We start from the raw sequence: 19,471 nt of genomic DNA, 5'->3' as shown, positions 1-19,471 counted from the left end.
ACTCCCTTCTCTGAAGGGATGCCCCAGTAGAAACACTGTTGACAAACAATGCAGCCAGTGCATCTTGTGATGAAAATAATTTCATCCAAGCAAACACTTTGGTTTGGGAAAATCCTGGCATTGTTTGATTTTATTTTTTCAGTCTTCTTCAGAATTCAGTTAACTCTTGTTTGCTTAAAACTGTCTGCCAGTAACACAGCTTGCTTCAAATGTTTTCAAAGAACTTCAAATGTCTGGGCAGTCCTTAACAATCTTCTTTTGTAAAATTGCTTTTTGTATGAGTAGAACTTGTTTCTGTTTGTTTGTTTGCTTGTTTGTTTGAATCGAGTCTGGGAAAGTGTTTTGGAATCATGGAAGCAGAAAGTGGTGGCATACACCACCACCTTTTCAGAAATGTTGTGAAGATATTTTATGTGTGTTGTGTGTCCCTTTGTTGCATGATGTCTGCTTTTCTTTTGTGTGGTTTATGCTTCAGGTATCTTTTCCTTTTTCTGTTCTGTTGACTGCATGTAGAGCCACCATCCTTTGTGAAGAAGGTGGATCCCTCTTACCTAATGCTCCCAGGTGAATCAGCACGCCTGCACTGTAAGCTGAAAGGCTCACCTGTGATCCAGGTTACTTGGTTTAAAAATAACAAAGAACTTACCGAGAGTAACACAATCCGAATGTCTTTTGTCAATTCGGAGGCTGTGCTCGATATTACGGATGTCAAAGTGGAAGACAGTGGCACTTACTCGTGCGAAGCAGTGAATGACGTGGGCAGTGACAGCTGCAGCGCTGAGATAGTTATCAAAGGTTTGTTGACTCCATCGCAGTCCATTGTGTTTCTTGTGTTTCTGAGAAAAGCTGTTCTTTTTCATTGCTTGTCACCCGTCACTTATACAATGCTTTCGTGCTTTTGTAGAACCTCCTTCTTTCATCAAAACTCTTGAGCCAGCAGATATAGTGAGAGGAACAAACGCCCTCCTTCAGTGTGAAATCTCAGGCACAGGACCATTTGAGATTAGCTGGTTCAAGGATAAGAAGCAAATTCGGAGTAGCAAAAAGTACAGGTTGTTTTCTCAGAAGTCTCTCGTGTCCCTGGAGATATTTTCTTTCAATAGTGCGGATGTTGGGGAATACGAGTGCGTTGTTGCCAATGAAGTTGGGAAGTGTGGCTGCATTGCAACCCACTTATTAAAAGGTTAGTGCCCGAAAAGCGCGGTCTCTTTAATAAATTGTCAAAATCGCTTTTTTAACCCGTGGAAGGAAAACTGGTCCTTTTTTTTCTTCTCCTAATCCCTGAAAATATGTTTTGCCTTTGGTTGTGACCTGGGACCCTAGGGACCACCCAGGCTTTAGCTGGAGGCTAGTGCAATATTTAATTTCTAGTAACAAAAGTGAATTGCATGATAAACAATTTTGTTGGCTTGATAACCATGTATCTTCTATGCTTTCTCTTGGATGGAATTATAATTCCTCTTGAATTTTATTTTTTTCTTCTAATTGACCAATACTACAGAGTAGATCATTGTAACCTCAATGAAATTCTTTTTTACGATGTTGAAGTGTTTGGAACTTGATAAGTTTTGTACGCTCTCTCTCTTTAACTAGAACCACCCACCTTTGTCAAGAAAGTAGATGACTTTACTGCACTAGCAGGACAAACCGTTACCTTACAAGCTGCCGTGAGAGGGTCAGAACCCATTTCTGTCACTTGGATGAAAGGACAAGAGATCATTAAAGAAGATGGAAAAATCAAAATGAGCTTTTCCAGTGGTGTTGCGGTCTTGATAATCCCTGATGTGCAGATTAGTTTTGGTGGCAAATACACATGCCTGGCTGAAAATGAAGCCGGAAGCCAAACATCTGTTGGGGAATTAATAGTTAAAGGTTCGTATGGGAGCATTTTAATTTTGAGTTGATCTTTCCTTTTACAATGAAACCTTAACACATAGTTCGGAATTCTTACTATTTAATACCATTGTAGAACCTGCCAAAATCATTGAGAGAGCAGAACTGATCCAGGTGACAGCAGGAGACCCAGCCACGCTGGAGTACACCGTCACAGGCACCCCAGAACTTAAGCCCAAGTGGTACAAAGATGGGAGACCTTTGGTTGCCAGTAAGAAGTATCGACTAAGTTTTAAAAACAATGTTGCCCAACTCAAATTTTATTCGGCTGAACTACATGATAGTGGCCAGTACACATTTGAGATTTCCAATGAAGTGGGCAGCAGCTCCTGTGAGACGACTTTCACTGTACTAGGTTAGTATCTTTAGAAACCTAGGCTACCCATTCCTTTGAAACCCAACAAATGACCAAAATGAAAATCACTGAGCACTTTCCCCCATTGTTCTCTCTTCTCTTCTTGTGCCACAAACAGATCGAGACATTGCTCCGTTTTTTACCAAACCCCTACGCAATGTGGATAGCATTGTTAGCGGTGCCTGCAGGCTGGACTGCAAAATCGCTGGCTCCCTCCCCATGAGGGTGTCTTGGTTTAAGGACGGTAAAGAAGTAGCTGCCTCTGACAGATACAGAATAGCCTTTGTGGAAGGCACGGCCTCTTTGGAGATAAGCAGAGTAGACGTGAACGACGCAGGGAATTTTACCTGCCGAGCCACGAATTCCGTGGGCAGCAAAGACTGCAGCGGGGCCCTGATTGTGCAAGGTTGGCTGGGGGGCTGCATTTCATTCTTACATAGATCACGTTCAAATTAAGGCCTCTTCCCTTCCATCGCACCTCTTAACTCTTTGAAATTCTTTCTTATACCCCTTCTTTAGAACCACCCAGTTTTGTAACCAAACCTGCGTCAAAGGATGTTCTGCCTGGCTCAGTCGTTTCCCTGAAAAGCACCTTCCAAGGGTCTGCTCCTCTCACAGTCAAATGGTTTAAGGGTGACAAAGAGCTGGTTTCTGGTGGAAGCTGCTATATCACCAGAGAAGTCTTTGAAAGTTCCCTGGAACTCTATGTAGTCAAGACCTCTGATTCAGGCACATATACCTGTAAAGTCAGCAACGTGGCTGGAACCATGGAGTGCAGTGCAAACTTATTTGTAAAAGGTTTGCATTGTTTCCTTGACCTCTTTGTGTTACAATTATAAATTCTTTCCTCTTCCTCATGTTTCTTACCAACTTCCTTCTTCCCACAGAACCTGCCACATTTATTGAAAAATTAGAGCCATCACAGCTGTTAAAGAAGGGAGATGCCACCCAGCTAGCCTGCAAAGTAACGGGCACCCCTCCAATTAAAATAACATGGTTCGTGAACGATAGGGAAATTAAGGAGAGCAGCAAACACAAAATGTCTTTCGTGGAGTCCACTGCGGTTCTAACACTTACAGATATTGCCGTTGAAGACAGTGGTGAATATATGTGTGAGGCTCAGAATGAGGCCGGCAGTGACCACTGTGGTAGCATTTTAATAGTCAAAGGTTTGTGTTCATGTTATCCCCTTGTGTTCCCAGAGTTGTGGCTCAGAGCCCAGACTCCTCCCCGTTAACTCACAGTAACTCCTTTCCTACTATAGAGTCACCTTACTTTACCAAGGAATTCAAGCCCCTTGAAGTGCTGAAGGAGTATGACGTCATGTTGCTGGCCGAGGTGGCAGGCACGCCTCCCTATGAGATCACTTGGTTCAAAGACAATACAACACTGCGAAGTGGTAGAAAGTATAAAACCTTCATTCAGGACCAGCTGGTGAGCCTGCAGATCCTCAAGTTTGTAGCCGCAGACGTGGGCGAGTACCAGTGTCGGGTGACCAACGAGGTGGGCAGTGCCACCTGCAGCGCCAGGGTGACTTTAAGAGGTTCGTGTCAGTTCTCATGGCAGACTGGCTTTTCTGCGGAGTCAGCTCTTTTTTTTTTTTTTTTTTTTCGGTAAAGCCAGTTTTGCTCTAGAGCTAGCATTGATTGAGAATTCATTCTTCCACTAGAACCCCCAGCCTTTGTAAAGAAGATTGAAAGCACCAGCTCCCTCCGAGGAGGCACGGCTGCCTTCCAGGCCACGCTGAAGGGCTCCTTGCCCATCATGGTGACTTGGTTAAAAGACAACGATGAAATCACCGAAGATGAGAACATAAGAATGACCTTTGAGAACAATGTGGCCAGTCTGTACCTCAGTGGCATTGAAGTCAAGCATGATGGGAAATATGTCTGTCAGGCCAAAAATGATGCAGGCATACAAAGGTGTTCTGCATTACTTTCAGTGAAAGGTTGGTTCAGAAAGTTTGCCGTGGGGAAACGGCCAAAAAACAACAAAAACAAAAAACAGAGATGTAAGCTTTTCAGCAGAGCAGTTGACAACCCATACCTCTCCCTTTGTTTTCTGCAGAGCCTGCCACCATCATCGAGGAGGCTGTGTCTATAGATGTCACCCAGGGAGACCCAGCCACTTTGCAGGTTAAATTTTCAGGGACCAAGGAGATTACAGCCAAATGGTTTAAAGATGGTCAAGAACTGACCTTGGGCCAAAAATATAAAATTAGTGTCACTGAGACAGTCTCTATACTGAAGATTATTTCTACAGAAAAGAGAGATAGTGGAGAATATACTTTCGAAGTCCAAAATGATGTCGGGAGGAGCAGCTGCAAGGCTAGCATTAATGTGTTAGGTTGGTACAGCTTTTCTATGGGGAGAAACTGAGCATTTTTAGCTCCTTCATCTCTTAAAATTTTAGAGAAACTACAAACGGGTAGATTGACCTAATATTTTGGTTTTTTGCTTTTTCATTGCGTAGATCTTATCATACCTCCCTCATTCACCAAAAAGCTGAAGAAGATGGACAGCATCAAAGGGTCCTTTATTGACTTAGAATGCATAGTGGCTGGGTCACATCCCATAAGCATCCAGTGGTTCAAAGATGACCAGGAAATAACAGCTAGTGAAAAATACAAATTCTCTTTTCATGACAACACTGCTTTCTTGGAAATCAGTCAGCTGGAAGGCGCAGACAGTGGGACCTACACCTGTTCTGCCACTAACAAGGCAGGCCACAACCAGTGCAGTGGCCGTCTGACAGTCAAAGGTCGGCAATTTCTGTCTCCAAAACCTATTGCTCTCATTTCTTAGTTCTTTACCTTTGTCGATCTGTTGTAAAATAAACCTTCCTTTCTCCTTTTGCTGCTGCTTTCACCCCAGAACCCCCTTACTTCATGGAAAAGCCACAGTCACAAGATGTGAATCCCAATACAAGGGTTCAGTTAAAGGCGCTGGTGGGTGGCACTGCCCCCATGACAATCAAGTGGTTTAAAGACAACAAAGAGCTGCACTCGGGAGCAGCTCGCTCAGTTTGGAAGGATGACACCTCCACCGTTCTAGAGCTCTTTTCAGCCAAAGCTGCCGATTCGGGGACCTACATTTGCCAGTTAAGCAACGATGTTGGCACAGCAGCCAGTAAAGCCACTCTCTTTGTCAAAGGTCTGGTTTCTCTATCTCTTCGCTGTCTTGCTTGCCTTGATTTTCTTGGGGTGGGGGAAGGGATGAGGCTTAAGAAGGCAATTTTGCTTATTGGCCTTCCATTTAAAAAACTTTCAACGTCACACATTTTTCCCCATCTTTAGAACCTCCTCAATTCATTAAGAAGCCCAGCCCAGTGGTGGTGCTGAGGAACGGACAATCAACAACATTTGAATGCCAAATCACAGGCACTCCAGAAATCAGAGTTTCTTGGTACCTGGATGGGAATGAGATAACAGCCATCAAGAAACATGGCATTTCCTTCATCGATGGTTTGGCCACTTTCCAAATTTCTGATGCCAGGGTAGAAAATAGTGGGACGTATGTCTGTGAAGCTCGTAACGACGCAGGCACGGCAAGCTGCAGCATTGAATTAAAAGTGAAAGGTCAGTTCCTGGATCTCCTTTCCTTTCTGGCTGTGCTGCTGGCTAGGACTCAGAGTTCCCCTTGAGTAAGCTGTTCTCTGTCTTCCTTTTGAATCTTTAGAACCTCCCACCTTTATCAGGGAGCTGAGGCCCGCGGAAGTAGTCAGAGACAGTGATGTGGAGCTGGAGTGTGAAGTTATGGGAACGGCTCCGTTTGAAGTCACGTGGCTGAAGAACAACAGGGAGATTCGAAGCAGCAAAAAGTATACCCTGACTGACAGAGTGTCGGTGTTTAATCTCAGTATAAACAAGTGTGACCCTTCCGACACTGGCGAGTACCAGTGCATTGTGTCCAACGAGGGTGGCAGCTGCTCTTGCAGCGCTCGAGTCTCTCTGAAAGGTCAGTGAGCCACACCGGCAGCCGGCTACCGGATAGAAGTTCTGTAATGCTCTTTAGTTTTATGGTTATGGGTAGGAGCTCAAATATACCTCTTCTTTTCACGCTGTCTAATCACAGAGCCGCCATCATTCGTTAGGAAGATAGAAAATGTCACGACTGTTTTGAAAAGCTCTGCCACCTTTCAGAGCACGGTGGCGGGCTCACCTCCCATCTCTATCACCTGGCTAAAGGACGATCAGATTCTTGACGAAGATGATAATGTTCATGTTTCATTTGTGAACAATGTGGCCACACTTCAAGTCAGATCTGTGGATAACGGGCACAGCGGAAGATACACATGTCAAGCCAAGAACGAGTCAGGCGTTGAGAGGTGTTACGCCTTCCTTTTAGTACAAGGTGTGTAAGCAAGTCCCCTTCAAAGTTATTCTGTGGAGACCATTTCATAAGCAGTTCCCTATTTCCGGTGGCAATATCACTGAGACTCATCCACATTTTAATTCTTACTACAGAGCCTGCTCAGATCCTAGAGAAAGCTAAATCCGTTGATGTCACTGAGAAAGACCCAGTGACTTTGGAGTGTGTTGTGGCCGGAACGCCAGAACTCAGAGTGAAGTGGCTTAAAGATGGGAAACAAATTGTGCCCAGTAGGTATTTTTCGATGAGTTTTGAAAATAACGTGGCCAGTTTTAGGATCCAGTCAGTAATGAAGCAAGACAGCGGAGAGTACACTTTCAAGGTGGAAAATGACTTTGGAAGCAGCAGCTGTGACGCCTACCTGAGAGTGCTAGGTTTGTGTCTTGGCCCCGGTCAGCCTCCCTTATGTGTGTTATGTCCTTTGTACACAAATGGCAGCATATTAATGCGTGTGTTTTGCTATTTGCTTTGGGCAGATCAAGATATTCCTCCATCGTTCACCAAAAAATTAACCAAAATGGATAAAGTCCTGGGCTCTTCCATTCATATGGAGTGCAAGGTTTCTGGCTCCCTTCCCATCAGTGCTCAGTGGTTTAAGGATGGAAAAGAAATAACTACAAGTGCGAAATACAGACTTGTCTGTCACGAGAACACTGTGTTGCTGGATGTTAATAACCTGGAATTAGAAGATACTGCGAATTACACATGCAGGGTCACAAATGTTGCAGGGGACGATGCATGCAGTGGCATCTTAACTGTAAAAGGTTAGAATTTCTTTACCTCGTCCTGATTCTTCTTTGTGATCACTTGTAAAATGCTGCACTCTTTCTTGGTATCCTCTAGAGCTGAAAGTCTCAATAATTCTGTTTCTTTAGATACGTGTTTATTGAGTTCAAGAAATATTTGGTCATTACCTCTTTTCAGTAATGTTTTCTTATACGTCCGAAAAACTATCAAAATAACTATGTGGACTTTAATTATATGTATTTCTTTTAAAATCTGTAGAACCACCAAGCTTCCTAGTGAAACCTGAGCGACAACAAGCCGTTCCTGATTCTACAGTGGAATTTAAAGCAGTACTAAAAGGAACCCCACCATTCAAAATAAAGTGGTTTAAGGATGATGTGGAACTTGCCTCTGGACCTAAATGTTTCATTGGCTTGGAAGGGTCAACTAGCTTCTTAAATCTCTACTCGGTGGATGCTTCCAAGACTGGACAGTATACTTGCCAAGTTACCAACGATGTTGGTAGCGACTCTTGCACTACAATGTTGCTTGTAACAGGTGTGCAAGTTTGATTGTTTTGTGTTTCTGTCTGACCTGTGGCTCTGGTCTGTTCTGTAATCTCTTACAATGCAGCTACCCAGCCAAGAAAGTACCCTTCTTCCTAATGCAGTACACCCTGTTTGCCAGGCACTGTTCATGTTTTTTTCTTGCCTACATACTACCTAATTGAACCTTTGTTATTTATATCTATTCTGCTGCCTCATAATCTCTTTTCTTCACTCTCTAGAACCACCGAAGTTTGTAAAGAAATTAGAAGCATTCAAAATAGTGAAAGCAGGTGACTCAGCACGACTTGAATGCAAGATAACTGGATCCCCAGAAATCAGAGTTGTGTGGTACAGAAACGAACACGAGCTCCCACCCAGCGATAAGTACAGAATGGCTTTCATTGACTCAGTGGCCGTCTTACAGATGAACTATCTTGGTACTGAGGACAGTGCAGACTTCATTTGTGAGGCTCAGAATCCTGCTGGCAGCACCAGCTGCAGTACCAAGGTTATAGTAAAAGGTAGAAACCTCTTTCTTCTGTTCCTCCTTACCTGAAACCCACCTTCTTCTCCCCAGGGTATCAAAAGTTCTTCATTCTTTTACTGTCACTTTTAGATTCCATTTGAGATCACAGAATATTTTCTCAAACTAGCATTATTTCCCTTTTTAGATAATTTTTTCTTCTTAAGATTTGCTTACATGCAGCCAGTCATTCTGGGATATTTTTCTTGTGATTCCAATGCCACAGTTCTGATCACCTCAGTATATTAGCTGAGCAGTTCAAATTTGATGTCTCAGAAACACACAGAAAAAAACCAGCTGGGCATTTTAAAATTAATTTTGCCTTCAATCAGCTTATAAATATATCATCATCTTCACTATAATCTTTATCATTAAAAACAAGGAATATTTACTGCATGTATATAAGGTTCAAGCAATACAGGTTTTAACTTTACATTTACAACAGGACAGTTATATATGTTTTTTTCTCTCTGAAGAATCAGTTCCTGTTTTTTGAAATTTTATCACTGTACCTTAGTGCAAATAGTACTAGTATTTTCCAGAATCCTTGTCACAAAGTCCAAGTTTGTCATGTTGTGAGGCAGCCATTGCAATAACCACTTGTTGAAGTGGACGACGTAGATCACAGACATTGTGATAACTTCCAAAGGTCCCAGTTCTAAAGCATATACCAAAAAAATCCATCCCTAAAGTCAGGATTCCACATCTCATGCTGATAATATTGATTCATATGCTTGGGTTTGGGAGGTTTATTTGGTTTTTGTTTTGTTTTACAATTTTGCACCAGTCTTCACCGTCCAAGAGAAATTAGCAAGGCAGAGTAGACAGAATGTTGAACTGCTCAGTAGGGTCTGTGGCTTCTCTGAAGCTCTTATCCCTCAACACTAACGTGCTGGACCTATTGTAGTATCTTGACTCTTTCATCCGATTTAAAAGCAAAGAAGTGAAAACATTCTATTAAGTGAAGCAGCCCAGTTCATGAAGAATTCTTATTTTTTACAGAACCACCTGTCTTTAGCAGCTTCCCTCCTGTGGTAGAAACCCTTAAAAATACTGAAGTTACTCTTGAATGTGAACTTGCGGGAACACCACCATTTGAGGTGGTGTGGTACAAAGATAAGCGGCAACTCCGAAGTAGCAAGAAATACAAGATTGCATCCAAAAATTTCCACGCAAGTATTCACATCCTCAGTGTGGACACTTCAGATATTGGTGAATACCACTGCAAAGCACAGAATGAAGTGGGAAGTGATACTTGCGTTTGCACTGTAAAATTAAAAGGTAAGCCTTACTTCCTACACGTGGCAGAAATGGCAGGAACGTGCAAAATGCTTATTTTTTTCCTCTCTCTCTCTTCCATTATCTGGGCAATCTTTTCAACAATCTCCACCCATCTTTCTCTGTTCAGAACCACCAAGATTTGTCTCCAAACTGAACAGCCTCACGGTTGTAGCTGGTGAGCCTGCTGAGTTACAAGCAACCATAGAAGGCGCCCCGCCTATTTCTGTCCAATGGCTTAAAGATAAGGAAGAAGTGGTTAGAGAAAGTGAAAACACCAGAATTACATTTGTGGAAAATGTTGCAACTCTGCAGTTTACCAAAGCAGAACCAGCTAACGCTGGGAAGTATATCTGCCAAATCAAGAATGACGGTGGAGTGAGGGAGAACATGGCCACACTGACTGTCTTAGGTTGGTATAATACGGTACAATAGTCTTGATAGAAGGAGGGGCCAAACTCTGAGATGACTTCCTAAAAGATACTAGTAAGAGTCTCCTTTTCTGAATTTTTAGAGCTATATTGATCCACACCTATTTCAAACGTTTAGGGGAAAGGACCTAATTGACCTTGCAAACACTCTCTTTCTGTGTCTATGATCCTAACAAAAATTAGCCATCTCTTCTACTATTTTCTTGATTGATTAGCAGCTATACTATGACTGTCTTTGGTTTAAGCACGAAAAAAAATTGGGAGCCTAGCCTATGCTACAAGGAAATTTTGTTTCCAAGGTTCTAATTATTAAAACCAACGAGAACTCCAAAGATTGAATTTTGATAGGGACGGCTTGCACTGTCATCTTGGGGCATGTTACTGTTCAGTTTTGCAGTTGTTTGGATAACAGGTTGCAAAAAATTGTCTCTAGCACCTTAAAGTAGAGCAAAAATACCGAGTAATTCATAATAACATGTAGGCTTTGCTCTAAAGAGAGTCAAGTGCAAATCAATATGTCTTGTCTCATGTACATTGATTGCCTGAACTGTTTTGGAAGTCAGCTAGTGTACAAACACATTTCTTAATAATAAGTCCTATCATTTCATGGCATCGTGTAATTATGGAATCCCATTTTAAGGTCGAGAGACAGCGAGAACCCTACACTGACCCATTTTATTGGAGGAAACAATCTTAGTGAATTTGCTAGTAGAGACAAGGGAAAGGTAACAGACTTTGATGGGCGGCTGTCGCATTTTATTTCAGAGCCTGCAGTCATTGTTGAGAAGGCAGGACCGATGACAGTGACTGTAGGGGACACTTGCACTCTGGAGTGTAAGGTGGCTGGCACTCCCGAACTCTCAGTTGAGTGGTACAAGGACGGAAAGCTGTTGACCAGCAGCCAAAAACACAAATTTAGCTTCTACAACAAAATCTCTTCCTTAAAGATTCTCTCCATCGAGAAGCAGGATGCAGGCACATACACGTTCCAGGTTCAAAACAATGTGGGAAAAAGCAGCTGCACAGCTGTGGTTGATGTTTCAGGTTGGTTTCAATCTTTTCCTCGCATTTCTTAAGCACATTTCTTTCACAAGTTTTCATCTCTCACATCTCCTCTGTTCTTTCGAATCACGAGTCTCTTGCCTCTCCTCACATAGACCGGATGGTTCCTCCCTCTTTCACACGAAGATTGAAGGATACTGTTGGGGTGCTGGGTGCATCTTGCATCTTGGAGTGCAAAGTGGCTGGATCATCGCCCATCTCTGTTGCCTGGTTTCATGAGAAAACCAAGATTGTCAGTGGAGCAAAGTACCAAACCACATTTTCAGATAATGTCTGCACATTGCAGCTGAACTCTCTGGACTGGTCGGATATGGGCAATTACACATGTGTGGCTGCTAACGTTGCTGGGTCTGACGAGTGCCGTGCAGTGCTGGCCGTACAAGGTCAGTGTTAGACACTCATGCCCTTTCTTACACAATTCCTCTTTGTGGGCACATCCAGGTTGACACACATTCCAGCGTATTCTTTTTGCTTCATAGTTGCAAGTAAATTCAAAGCTGACGGGATCTTTTCATTGTCCTCCATGTCTGTGTAGAACCACCCTCTTTTGTGAAGGAGCCTGAACCTTTGGAAGTACTGCCAGGCAAAGACGTCACCTTCACAAGTGTTATTAGAGGAACCCCTCCATTCAAGGTCGGCTGGTTCAGAGGTGCCAGGGAACTGGTGAAAGGAGACAGGTGCAACATCTATTTTGAAGACACCGTGGCAGAACTGGAATTATTTAATGTCGACATAGGTCAGAGTGGGGAATACACCTGTGTGGTTTCTAACAATGCTGGCCAAACATCCTGCACTACCCATCTCTTTGTAAAAGGTTTGCTTGAGTATATTTGTTCTTCCTATTTTCTAAGTGACATCTCTGTTCGTGTTTTTACTATGTTGAACTGCTGTACTTTGTCCCTCACCAGAACCAGCTGCATTTGTGAAGAAGTTAAGTGATCACTCTGTGGAGCCAGGGAGGTCCATCATTCTGGAGAGCACCTATACTGGAACACTTCCCATTTCAGTCACCTGGAAAAAGGATGGTTTTAACATAAGACCATCTGAAAGATGCAGCATAGTCACAACAGAGAAGACTTGCATCCTGGAAATTCTGAACAGCACAAAAAGGGATGCAGGACAGTATACCTGCGAGATTGAAAACGAGGCAGGAAGCGATGTTTGCAAAGCTCTGGTATCAACATTAGGTGTGTTTCTTATTCTGTCTTAAATGACTGGCATTCGTCTAACATGAGGCTTGGTTTGTTCAGTTTTCTTTAGCTTCAGTGGCTGATTGTGAACCTTTCTTCTTTAGAACCTCCTTATTTTGTTACGGAACTGGAGCCTCTGGAAGCATCAGTGGGAGATTCGGTCTCTTTACAATGCCAGGTCGCTGGGACACCAGAAATCACAGTGTCTTGGTACAAAGGAGACACCAAGTTACGGCCAACTCCTGAATACAGGACCTATTTTACAAACAATGTGGCCACACTTGTTTTTAATAAAGTGGCTATCAGTGACAGTGGCGAGTACACGTGTAAAGCAGAAAACAGCATAGGAACTGCCTTTTCTAAGACTGTCTTCAGAATTCAAGGTGATGCTGTTATTTCAGAAATTAAGAAATTTCTTTTTTTCCTTAACTCCTTTAACTCCATGGGGAAATTTGTATTTCCTCTACTAATGTCTCAAGTGTTACTTGTCTTCCTACAGAGCGCCAGCTCCCACCTTCCTTTGCGAGACAGTTAAAGGACGTTGAGCAAACTGTTGGGTTACCAGTTACACTCACCTGTCGCTTAAACGGCTCCGCGCCCATCCAAGTGTGCTGGTATAGAGACGGGGTACTGCTACGAGATGATGAAAATCTACAGACATCGTTTGTAGATAATGTGGCAACTTTAAAAATTTTGCAGACAGACTTGAGTCACTCTGGCCAGTACTCCTGTTCAGCTTCTAATCCACTTGGGACAGCATCTTCTAGCGCACGACTGACAGCAAGAGGTTTGTTCCCATGTTCACCTTTCTCTTTTCCAGCCATGACTTCTTATTCATTGTCAAAATAGAAATGGCCAATAAAAAAGAAGAAAAAATAAACATTGCCTTCTCTTCTCATCTTCCAGAACCTAAGAAATCTCCCTTCTTTGACATCAAGCCTGTGTCTATAGATGTCATTGCTGGGGAAAGTGCTGACTTTGAGTGTCACGTTACTGGTGCTCAACCAATGCGAATCACTTGGTCAAAAGACAACAAGGAGATTCGTCCTGGAGGAAACTATACAATTACATGTGTGGGAAACACTCCACACTTGAGAATTCTTAAAGTAGGCAAAGGAGACTCCGGTCAATATACCTGCCAAGCGACCAATGATGTTGGCAAAGACATGTGCTCAGCTCAACTCAGTGTAAAAGGTATCATTACGTGGCATTTGCCAGTATTTGTTCTTTCCCATGTTGTGTCATTGTCTTTGAAAACTTGCTTTAGTTTTTATATGTTTGGGATAAACTAGATCACATTAGATCATGTGTATTAGTGTTGGAAGCAACATTAATTGAAATTCTGTTTTCTCTCTGTATTGTTTGTTAGTGTGTCTCTCAGTGTAATCTTGTCAGTGTTATTTAATTGAAGTTTGTTAAATGTGGTTTCAACTATCCATTCTTTTTTCCTTCTTTCCTTTTATATGGCATTCTGACTTACCATTTTAATCAAATACTTTGATAGTACATTAACTTATATGTTTTAGTTTATCTATCCAAACTATAAAAAACTAACTTATCAATTAAATTATCTATTAAAATATTAGAAGTTTACTTAGTAGAAAAGATAATATATTTTAGCACAAAGTTCTCGGAAACTGTGTATATTCTTAATAATAAACTAGTGTAAATAGGTATTCACAGAATCTTCAACTGCAAACATAAGCTGTTTTTTCCTTTGACTTACTAGAACCTCCAAAGTTTGTTAAGAAATTAGAAGCTTCAAAAATTGCAAAGCAGGGAGAATCCATCCAACTGGAATGTAGAATAAGCGGTTCCCCTGAAATTAAAGTTGCGTGGTTCCGAAATGACAGTGAACTCCATGAAAGCTGGAAATACAACATGTCCTTCGTGAATTCTATGGCCTTGCTTACCATCAGTGAAGCCAGCACCGAGGACAGCGGGGACTATATCTGTGAGGCTCATAACGGTGTTGGGGACACCAGCTGCAGCACAGCACTGACCGTTAAAGGTTAGACACACTAAGCATTTTTCTTCCTTCTCCTCTAATTTAGATTCTTTCTCAGGAGTGTCCTGAGCTCCAAAATAAAAAGACTAGTTAAGGTGATTTGCTTACAATTCTTAAACTGGTTTTTATGAATTGTCATTTCCTGTGTTAGAATACGCTCATTTGGTCACATCAGGCACACGATGATTCTAGACTCTAAAATTCTTTTTCATTTTTAGTAAGCAAGTGTTCTCATCATCTATCTTCTTTTTTTCTGGTAGCACCTCCTGTTTTCATCCAGAAGCCTTCCCCAGTAGGAGCCCTTAAAGGGTCTGATGTTGTCTTACAATGTGAAATTTCGGGAACTCCCCCATTTGAAGTGGTGTGGATTAAAGATCGAAAGCAAATTCGAAGCAGCAAGAAATTTAAAGTCACTTCGAAAAATTTTGATACAAGTCTTCATATCCTTAATCTTGAAGCCTCTGATGTGGGAGAATATCACTGCAAAGCTGCCAATGAGGTGGGGAGTGACACGTGTGTTTGCACTGTCAAGTTCAAAGGTTTGTATACATGGGCACAAAAACATATGCCTCTTCCTTCATCTTTTCTTGCTTGACCGATAAGGTATATGGCTGTGATGCTCACTTTTTTGTCTAACCACAAATTTCTTTCATTAGAACCCCCACGATTTGTGAAAAAGCTAAGTGACACCTCAACCCTTATTGGGGATGCTGTTGAATTACGGGCCGTAGTGGAAGGTTTCCAGCCCATTTCTGTTGTTTGGCTGAAAGATAAAGGTGAAGTCATCAGAGAGAGTGAAAACACGAGGATTTCGTTCGTTGATAACGTTGCAACCCTCCAACTTGGGAGCCCAGAAGCATCTAATTCTGGAAAATACATTTGCCAAATCAAAAACGATGCTGGAATGAGAGAATGTTCAGCAGTCTTGACTGTACTAGGTTAGTACAGCCTGAGAAAAAAATCAGGTTGAATGACCCACGATCATTCCCTACAAATGTTATTCTTACCAAATAATACATTGATTACACTCTCAGTTTGGAAGATGACTTTGTATTAAGTGCAGTATACTTCTTCTTTTAGAACCAGCCAGAATCATAGAGAAACCAGAACCCATGACTGTCACTACTGGAAACCCTTTTGCACTAGAGTGTGTGGTGACTGGAACACCAGAACTTTCAGCCAAGTGGTTCAAAGATGGAAGAGAATTATCTGCAGACAGCAAACACCACATCACATTTGTCAACAAAGTGGCTTCACTTAAAATCCCTTGTGCAGAAATGAGTGACAAGGGGTTATATAGCTTTGAAGTAAAAAACAGTGTCGGTAAAAGTAACTGCACTGTATCTGTCCATGTTTCGGGTGAGTACTGTGAGGTTTTTATGAATATATCATTTTTTCCTGGGGAAAAAAATACGGCTTCTCTTTAAACAGAAAACTCCCCTTCTCCATGTAGATCGAGTCGTGCCGCCTTCCTTCATCCGTAAGCTGAAAGACATCAGTGCCATCGTGGGGGCCTCGGCAGTTTTGGAGTGTCGAGTCTCTGGCTCAGCCCCCATTTCCGTTGGCTGGTTTCAGGATGGAAATGAGATCATTAGTGGGCCTAAATGCCAGTCCAGCTTTTCAGAAAATGTCTGTGCTTTGAATCTGAGCTTCTTGGAGTCCTCCGACACAGGCATATACACGTGCGTGGCCGCCAACGTGGCCGGGTCTGACGAATGCTCAGCAGTCCTGACTGTTCAAGGTCAGTCCGCAGGGACCAGGCTGCTCCCTGGCTAGCACCTCTGCCATGTGGCTTAGCGCCCGCCTCGCGGGGGATTTCTTTATTTTGCCTTCTTGTGTTGTCTTAGTGTCCCCTTTCTTTAACTGCTCACTTGGATTTCTTGTCTCTCTTGATCTCCCCCACCCCTGGGGTATCTAGAACCACCATCTTTTGAACAAACCCCTGATTCTGTCGAAGTTCTGCCTGGGACGAGCCTCACGTTCACCAGTGTCATCAGAGGCACCCCGCCTTTCAAGGTCAAGTGGTTCAAAGGCAGCCGCGAGCTGGTGTCGGGGGAGTCATGCAGCATCTCTCTGGAGGACTTTGTCACGGAACTGGGCTTGTTTGAGGTGGAGCCGTTGCAAAGTGGAGACTATTCTTGCCTCGTGACTAACGACGCGGGCAGTGCTTCCTGTACCACACATCTTTTTGTGAAAGGTTTGCTCTTTTCTCCAAATCGTGTCTCTTTTACATGTTTTCTTTCTGATTCTTTACCTGAAGATGTCAATTTTGCCCACACGTTTTCTCCTTCTAGAACCAGCCACCTTTGTGAAAAGATTGGCTGATTTCAGTGTGGAGACAGGAAGCCCCATAGTCCTTGAGGCCACATACACTGGCACACCTCCCATCTCGGTGAGCTGGATGAAGAATGAGTTCCCCCTTACACAGTCTCAGAACTGCAGTATTACCATGACAGAAAGATCTACGATCCTGGAAATTCTCGACAGCACAATAGAGGATTATGCACAGTACAGCTGCCTGATAGAAAATGAGGCTGGTCAAGATATTTGTGATGCTCTGGTGTCTGTCTTAGGTGTGTTGACAGTTACCTCTTTTCATTGCTCTCTTTTCTTTCTTTTAAAAAACATCCTCTTTGAGTTTGATTGATTGATTGATTGATGACTATCCTTTGTACCTTAGAACCACCTTATTTTATCGAACCTCTGGAGCACGTAGAAGCCACCATTGGAGAACCTGTAACTTTACGGTGTAAAGTGGACGGAACCCCAGAAATTAGAATTTCTTGGTATAAAGAACACACAAAGCTACGATCAGCTCCTGCATATAAAATGCAATTCAAAAATAATGTTGCCTCCTTAGTAATCAACAAAGTGGATCACAGCGACGTGGGAGAGTATACGTGCAAGGCTGAAAACAGCGTGGGGGCAGTGGCTTCGTCATCTGTGCTTGTTATCAAAGGTGATGATGGTTTTCTTTAACAAGTCTTGCTGTGTGTTGACAAATCCCATTTCTTAAAAACATCCCAATTTTAACGGCTTGGGACATGCTGTGGGTGTTTTCTCACTGGTAAATAAGGATCTTCTGTAACTTCTTTACAGAGCGCAAACTCCCACCTTCCTTTGCAAGAAAACTGAAGGATGTTCAAGAGACTCTTGGCTTCCCAGTTGCGTTTGAATGCCGCATCAATGGCTCAGAACCTCTTCAAGTGTCTTGGTATAAGGATGGGGTACTTCTGAAAGATGATGCTAATTTGCAAACATCTTTTGTTCATAATGTAGCAACTCTTCAGATTTTGCAAACTGACCACAGCCACGTTGGTCAGTACAATTGCTCAGCCTCTAATCCTTTTGGGACCGCTTCATCCAGTGCCAGGCTCCTTCTCTCAGGTAAGTAGCTAACACATTACCCTCTTCATCAGAAAGCAGCCTCACTGCTCCAGGCCACCAAAGGACTGGTGCCTCTTAGTTTCTGCTTCGTGTCTAGGAGCATGAAAACTGAAGTCACCATGTTGGTCTTCATTCTTTTCAGAGCATGAAGTGCCTCCTTTCTTTGATCTAAAGCCTGTATCAGTAGATCTTGCTCTTGGAGAAAGTGGTTCTTTTAAATGTCACATAACTGGAACCGCACCGATCAAAATCACTTGGGCCAAAGATAACAGAGAGATTCGCCCTGGAGGCAACTACAAGATGACTTTGGTTGAGAATACTGCCACTCTGACAGTTCTCAAAGTAGGCAAAGGTGATGCTGGGCAGTACACCTGCTACGCAAGCAACGTCGCGGGAAAAGACTCTTGTTCTGCTCATCTGGGTGTACAAGGTACTTGTTCGAGTGAAGTAGCAAGGTCTCATTTCAGTATCATAAAATGTAGGAAGAAGTGTGGGCTTACAAGATATGGTCTAGTAATGAGAAGTGATCGAATGGATCCAGGGACTTCAAAATGGGGTCAAGTTTTTTTAAATTTTTTGTTTAAAAAAAATAAAACTGGCAAAATGTGGACTGAAGGTCCATCTTCAAAAGCTAAAAATAGAGCCTAGAGAGAGAGTGAACAAAAACTTTTCACAGAATTGCAAGAAAATCCAAGTTGGAGAGAAATTATCTTAGGACAGTGAAAGCAAGTTGTCTCGGCTGACTTATTTTCCACAGTAGATTATAAATTAGTGGATTTTGTTCCTCTAGCAGGTAGCAGAGCCCCAAATTTTCAAGCCCTTCAAGAAGAGTCAGGTTGTGTCAACTTCTTTTCCTCCACTAGCACCACTGAAGTAATAGTGGGAGCCAGGGGCTGGGGGCACATCAACATCTGACGTTACCGAAGGCAGCCATGTCTCTCGGTAGCGTGTTCATGGCTGCTGTGGTCAGAAATTAAGTACTTAATGAGCTATTGGTCTAACCCATTAGAGCATTTTTAAAGGCTTTTGTGGCGATAGTTTATAAATATCTAGAAATTAAAATGTAATTAGATTTAGCAGCCCATTTAGTCTATGACATATAGCTAATTATTTTTGTCTCCCAGAACTTAAATTTTTTGCTTCAGTTAATGAAGAAAGCATTGTTCTCCCCACTTCAAAGAGAAATTATGAAGGTTGAAGAAATATCTATTTAAGGCCTATAAGAGAAAGTGGCACTTTAAAAATATTAAGATATCTGACCCAGTTCTGCTATTCTGACTCCTCATGGTACATAACTGATACCTTTGCAGCCATAGAAAATAGACAGTCCTGCACTGGTTTACATACAAGAAAGTAACTAAACTCTCTTAATCCCTGTAAACCTCCGAATGCTTCCACCAGCAGATACATGTGCTGTCTCTGATCTCACGCTAAAGAAGCGATTCCTTTGCTCATAGGAGGATTGCACAATAAGGATTAATGTCTCTTCCTTCTTCTTTTTGTAATAATACTTGATGTGGGTGCTTAAAAAACTAAATGTATTTAATTTTAGGAATTTTCTATTTAGGTGTCACTTAGCTCTTCTTTCTTGAACCGCATCAAGTAAATTTGTTTTCTAGAGCTAAAGACCTCTTGGTTTGACTTCTCACTTCATCCTGAATTATACATGTCTTTTCCATCTCTTCCCTTGTGTTTTCTGT

General features: G+C 42.4%; 1 protein-coding gene across 3 annotated transcripts in view; it reads left to right on the top strand.

Moving 5' to 3' along the window:
* The window catches only part of TTN (titin), a 269,061-nt gene that overhangs the window by 70,310 nt on the left and 179,280 nt on the right, over window positions 1-19,471 (top strand). For all 3 annotated transcript variants that reach the window (XM_074363962.1, XM_074363965.1, XM_074363963.1), the window contains 38 exons: window positions 514-795; window positions 905-1,183; window positions 1,594-1,872; window positions 1,970-2,248; window positions 2,367-2,654; window positions 2,768-3,046; window positions 3,136-3,417; window positions 3,513-3,791; window positions 3,918-4,196; window positions 4,316-4,594; window positions 4,721-5,008; window positions 5,122-5,400; window positions 5,544-5,825; window positions 5,926-6,204; window positions 6,322-6,600; window positions 6,714-6,992; window positions 7,095-7,382; window positions 7,624-7,902; window positions 8,132-8,413; window positions 9,418-9,696; window positions 9,824-10,105; window positions 10,890-11,168; window positions 11,282-11,569; window positions 11,722-12,000; window positions 12,095-12,373; window positions 12,481-12,759; window positions 12,876-13,163; window positions 13,283-13,570; window positions 14,106-14,387; window positions 14,645-14,923; window positions 15,041-15,322; window positions 15,465-15,743; window positions 15,838-16,125; window positions 16,303-16,581; window positions 16,679-16,957; window positions 17,065-17,343; window positions 17,484-17,771; window positions 17,914-18,201. In XM_074363962.1, coding sequence (XP_074220063.1) covers window positions 514-795; window positions 905-1,183; window positions 1,594-1,872; window positions 1,970-2,248; window positions 2,367-2,654; window positions 2,768-3,046; window positions 3,136-3,417; window positions 3,513-3,791; window positions 3,918-4,196; window positions 4,316-4,594; window positions 4,721-5,008; window positions 5,122-5,400; window positions 5,544-5,825; window positions 5,926-6,204; window positions 6,322-6,600; window positions 6,714-6,992; window positions 7,095-7,382; window positions 7,624-7,902; window positions 8,132-8,413; window positions 9,418-9,696; window positions 9,824-10,105; window positions 10,890-11,168; window positions 11,282-11,569; window positions 11,722-12,000; window positions 12,095-12,373; window positions 12,481-12,759; window positions 12,876-13,163; window positions 13,283-13,570; window positions 14,106-14,387; window positions 14,645-14,923; window positions 15,041-15,322; window positions 15,465-15,743; window positions 15,838-16,125; window positions 16,303-16,581; window positions 16,679-16,957; window positions 17,065-17,343; window positions 17,484-17,771; window positions 17,914-18,201 — 10,704 coding nt within the window. The remainder of the gene's footprint in view (window positions 1-513; window positions 796-904; window positions 1,184-1,593; window positions 1,873-1,969; window positions 2,249-2,366; window positions 2,655-2,767; window positions 3,047-3,135; window positions 3,418-3,512; window positions 3,792-3,917; window positions 4,197-4,315; window positions 4,595-4,720; window positions 5,009-5,121; window positions 5,401-5,543; window positions 5,826-5,925; window positions 6,205-6,321; window positions 6,601-6,713; window positions 6,993-7,094; window positions 7,383-7,623; window positions 7,903-8,131; window positions 8,414-9,417; window positions 9,697-9,823; window positions 10,106-10,889; window positions 11,169-11,281; window positions 11,570-11,721; window positions 12,001-12,094; window positions 12,374-12,480; window positions 12,760-12,875; window positions 13,164-13,282; window positions 13,571-14,105; window positions 14,388-14,644; window positions 14,924-15,040; window positions 15,323-15,464; window positions 15,744-15,837; window positions 16,126-16,302; window positions 16,582-16,678; window positions 16,958-17,064; window positions 17,344-17,483; window positions 17,772-17,913; window positions 18,202-19,471) is intronic.

The sequence above is a fragment of the Camelus bactrianus genome, chromosome 5 (assembly GCF_048773025.1).
Source record: "Camelus bactrianus isolate YW-2024 breed Bactrian camel chromosome 5, ASM4877302v1, whole genome shotgun sequence".
Classification (NCBI taxonomy): Eukaryota; Metazoa; Chordata; class Mammalia; order Artiodactyla; family Camelidae; genus Camelus; species Camelus bactrianus.
This window is presented reverse-complemented; position numbering and strand designations above follow the sequence as displayed.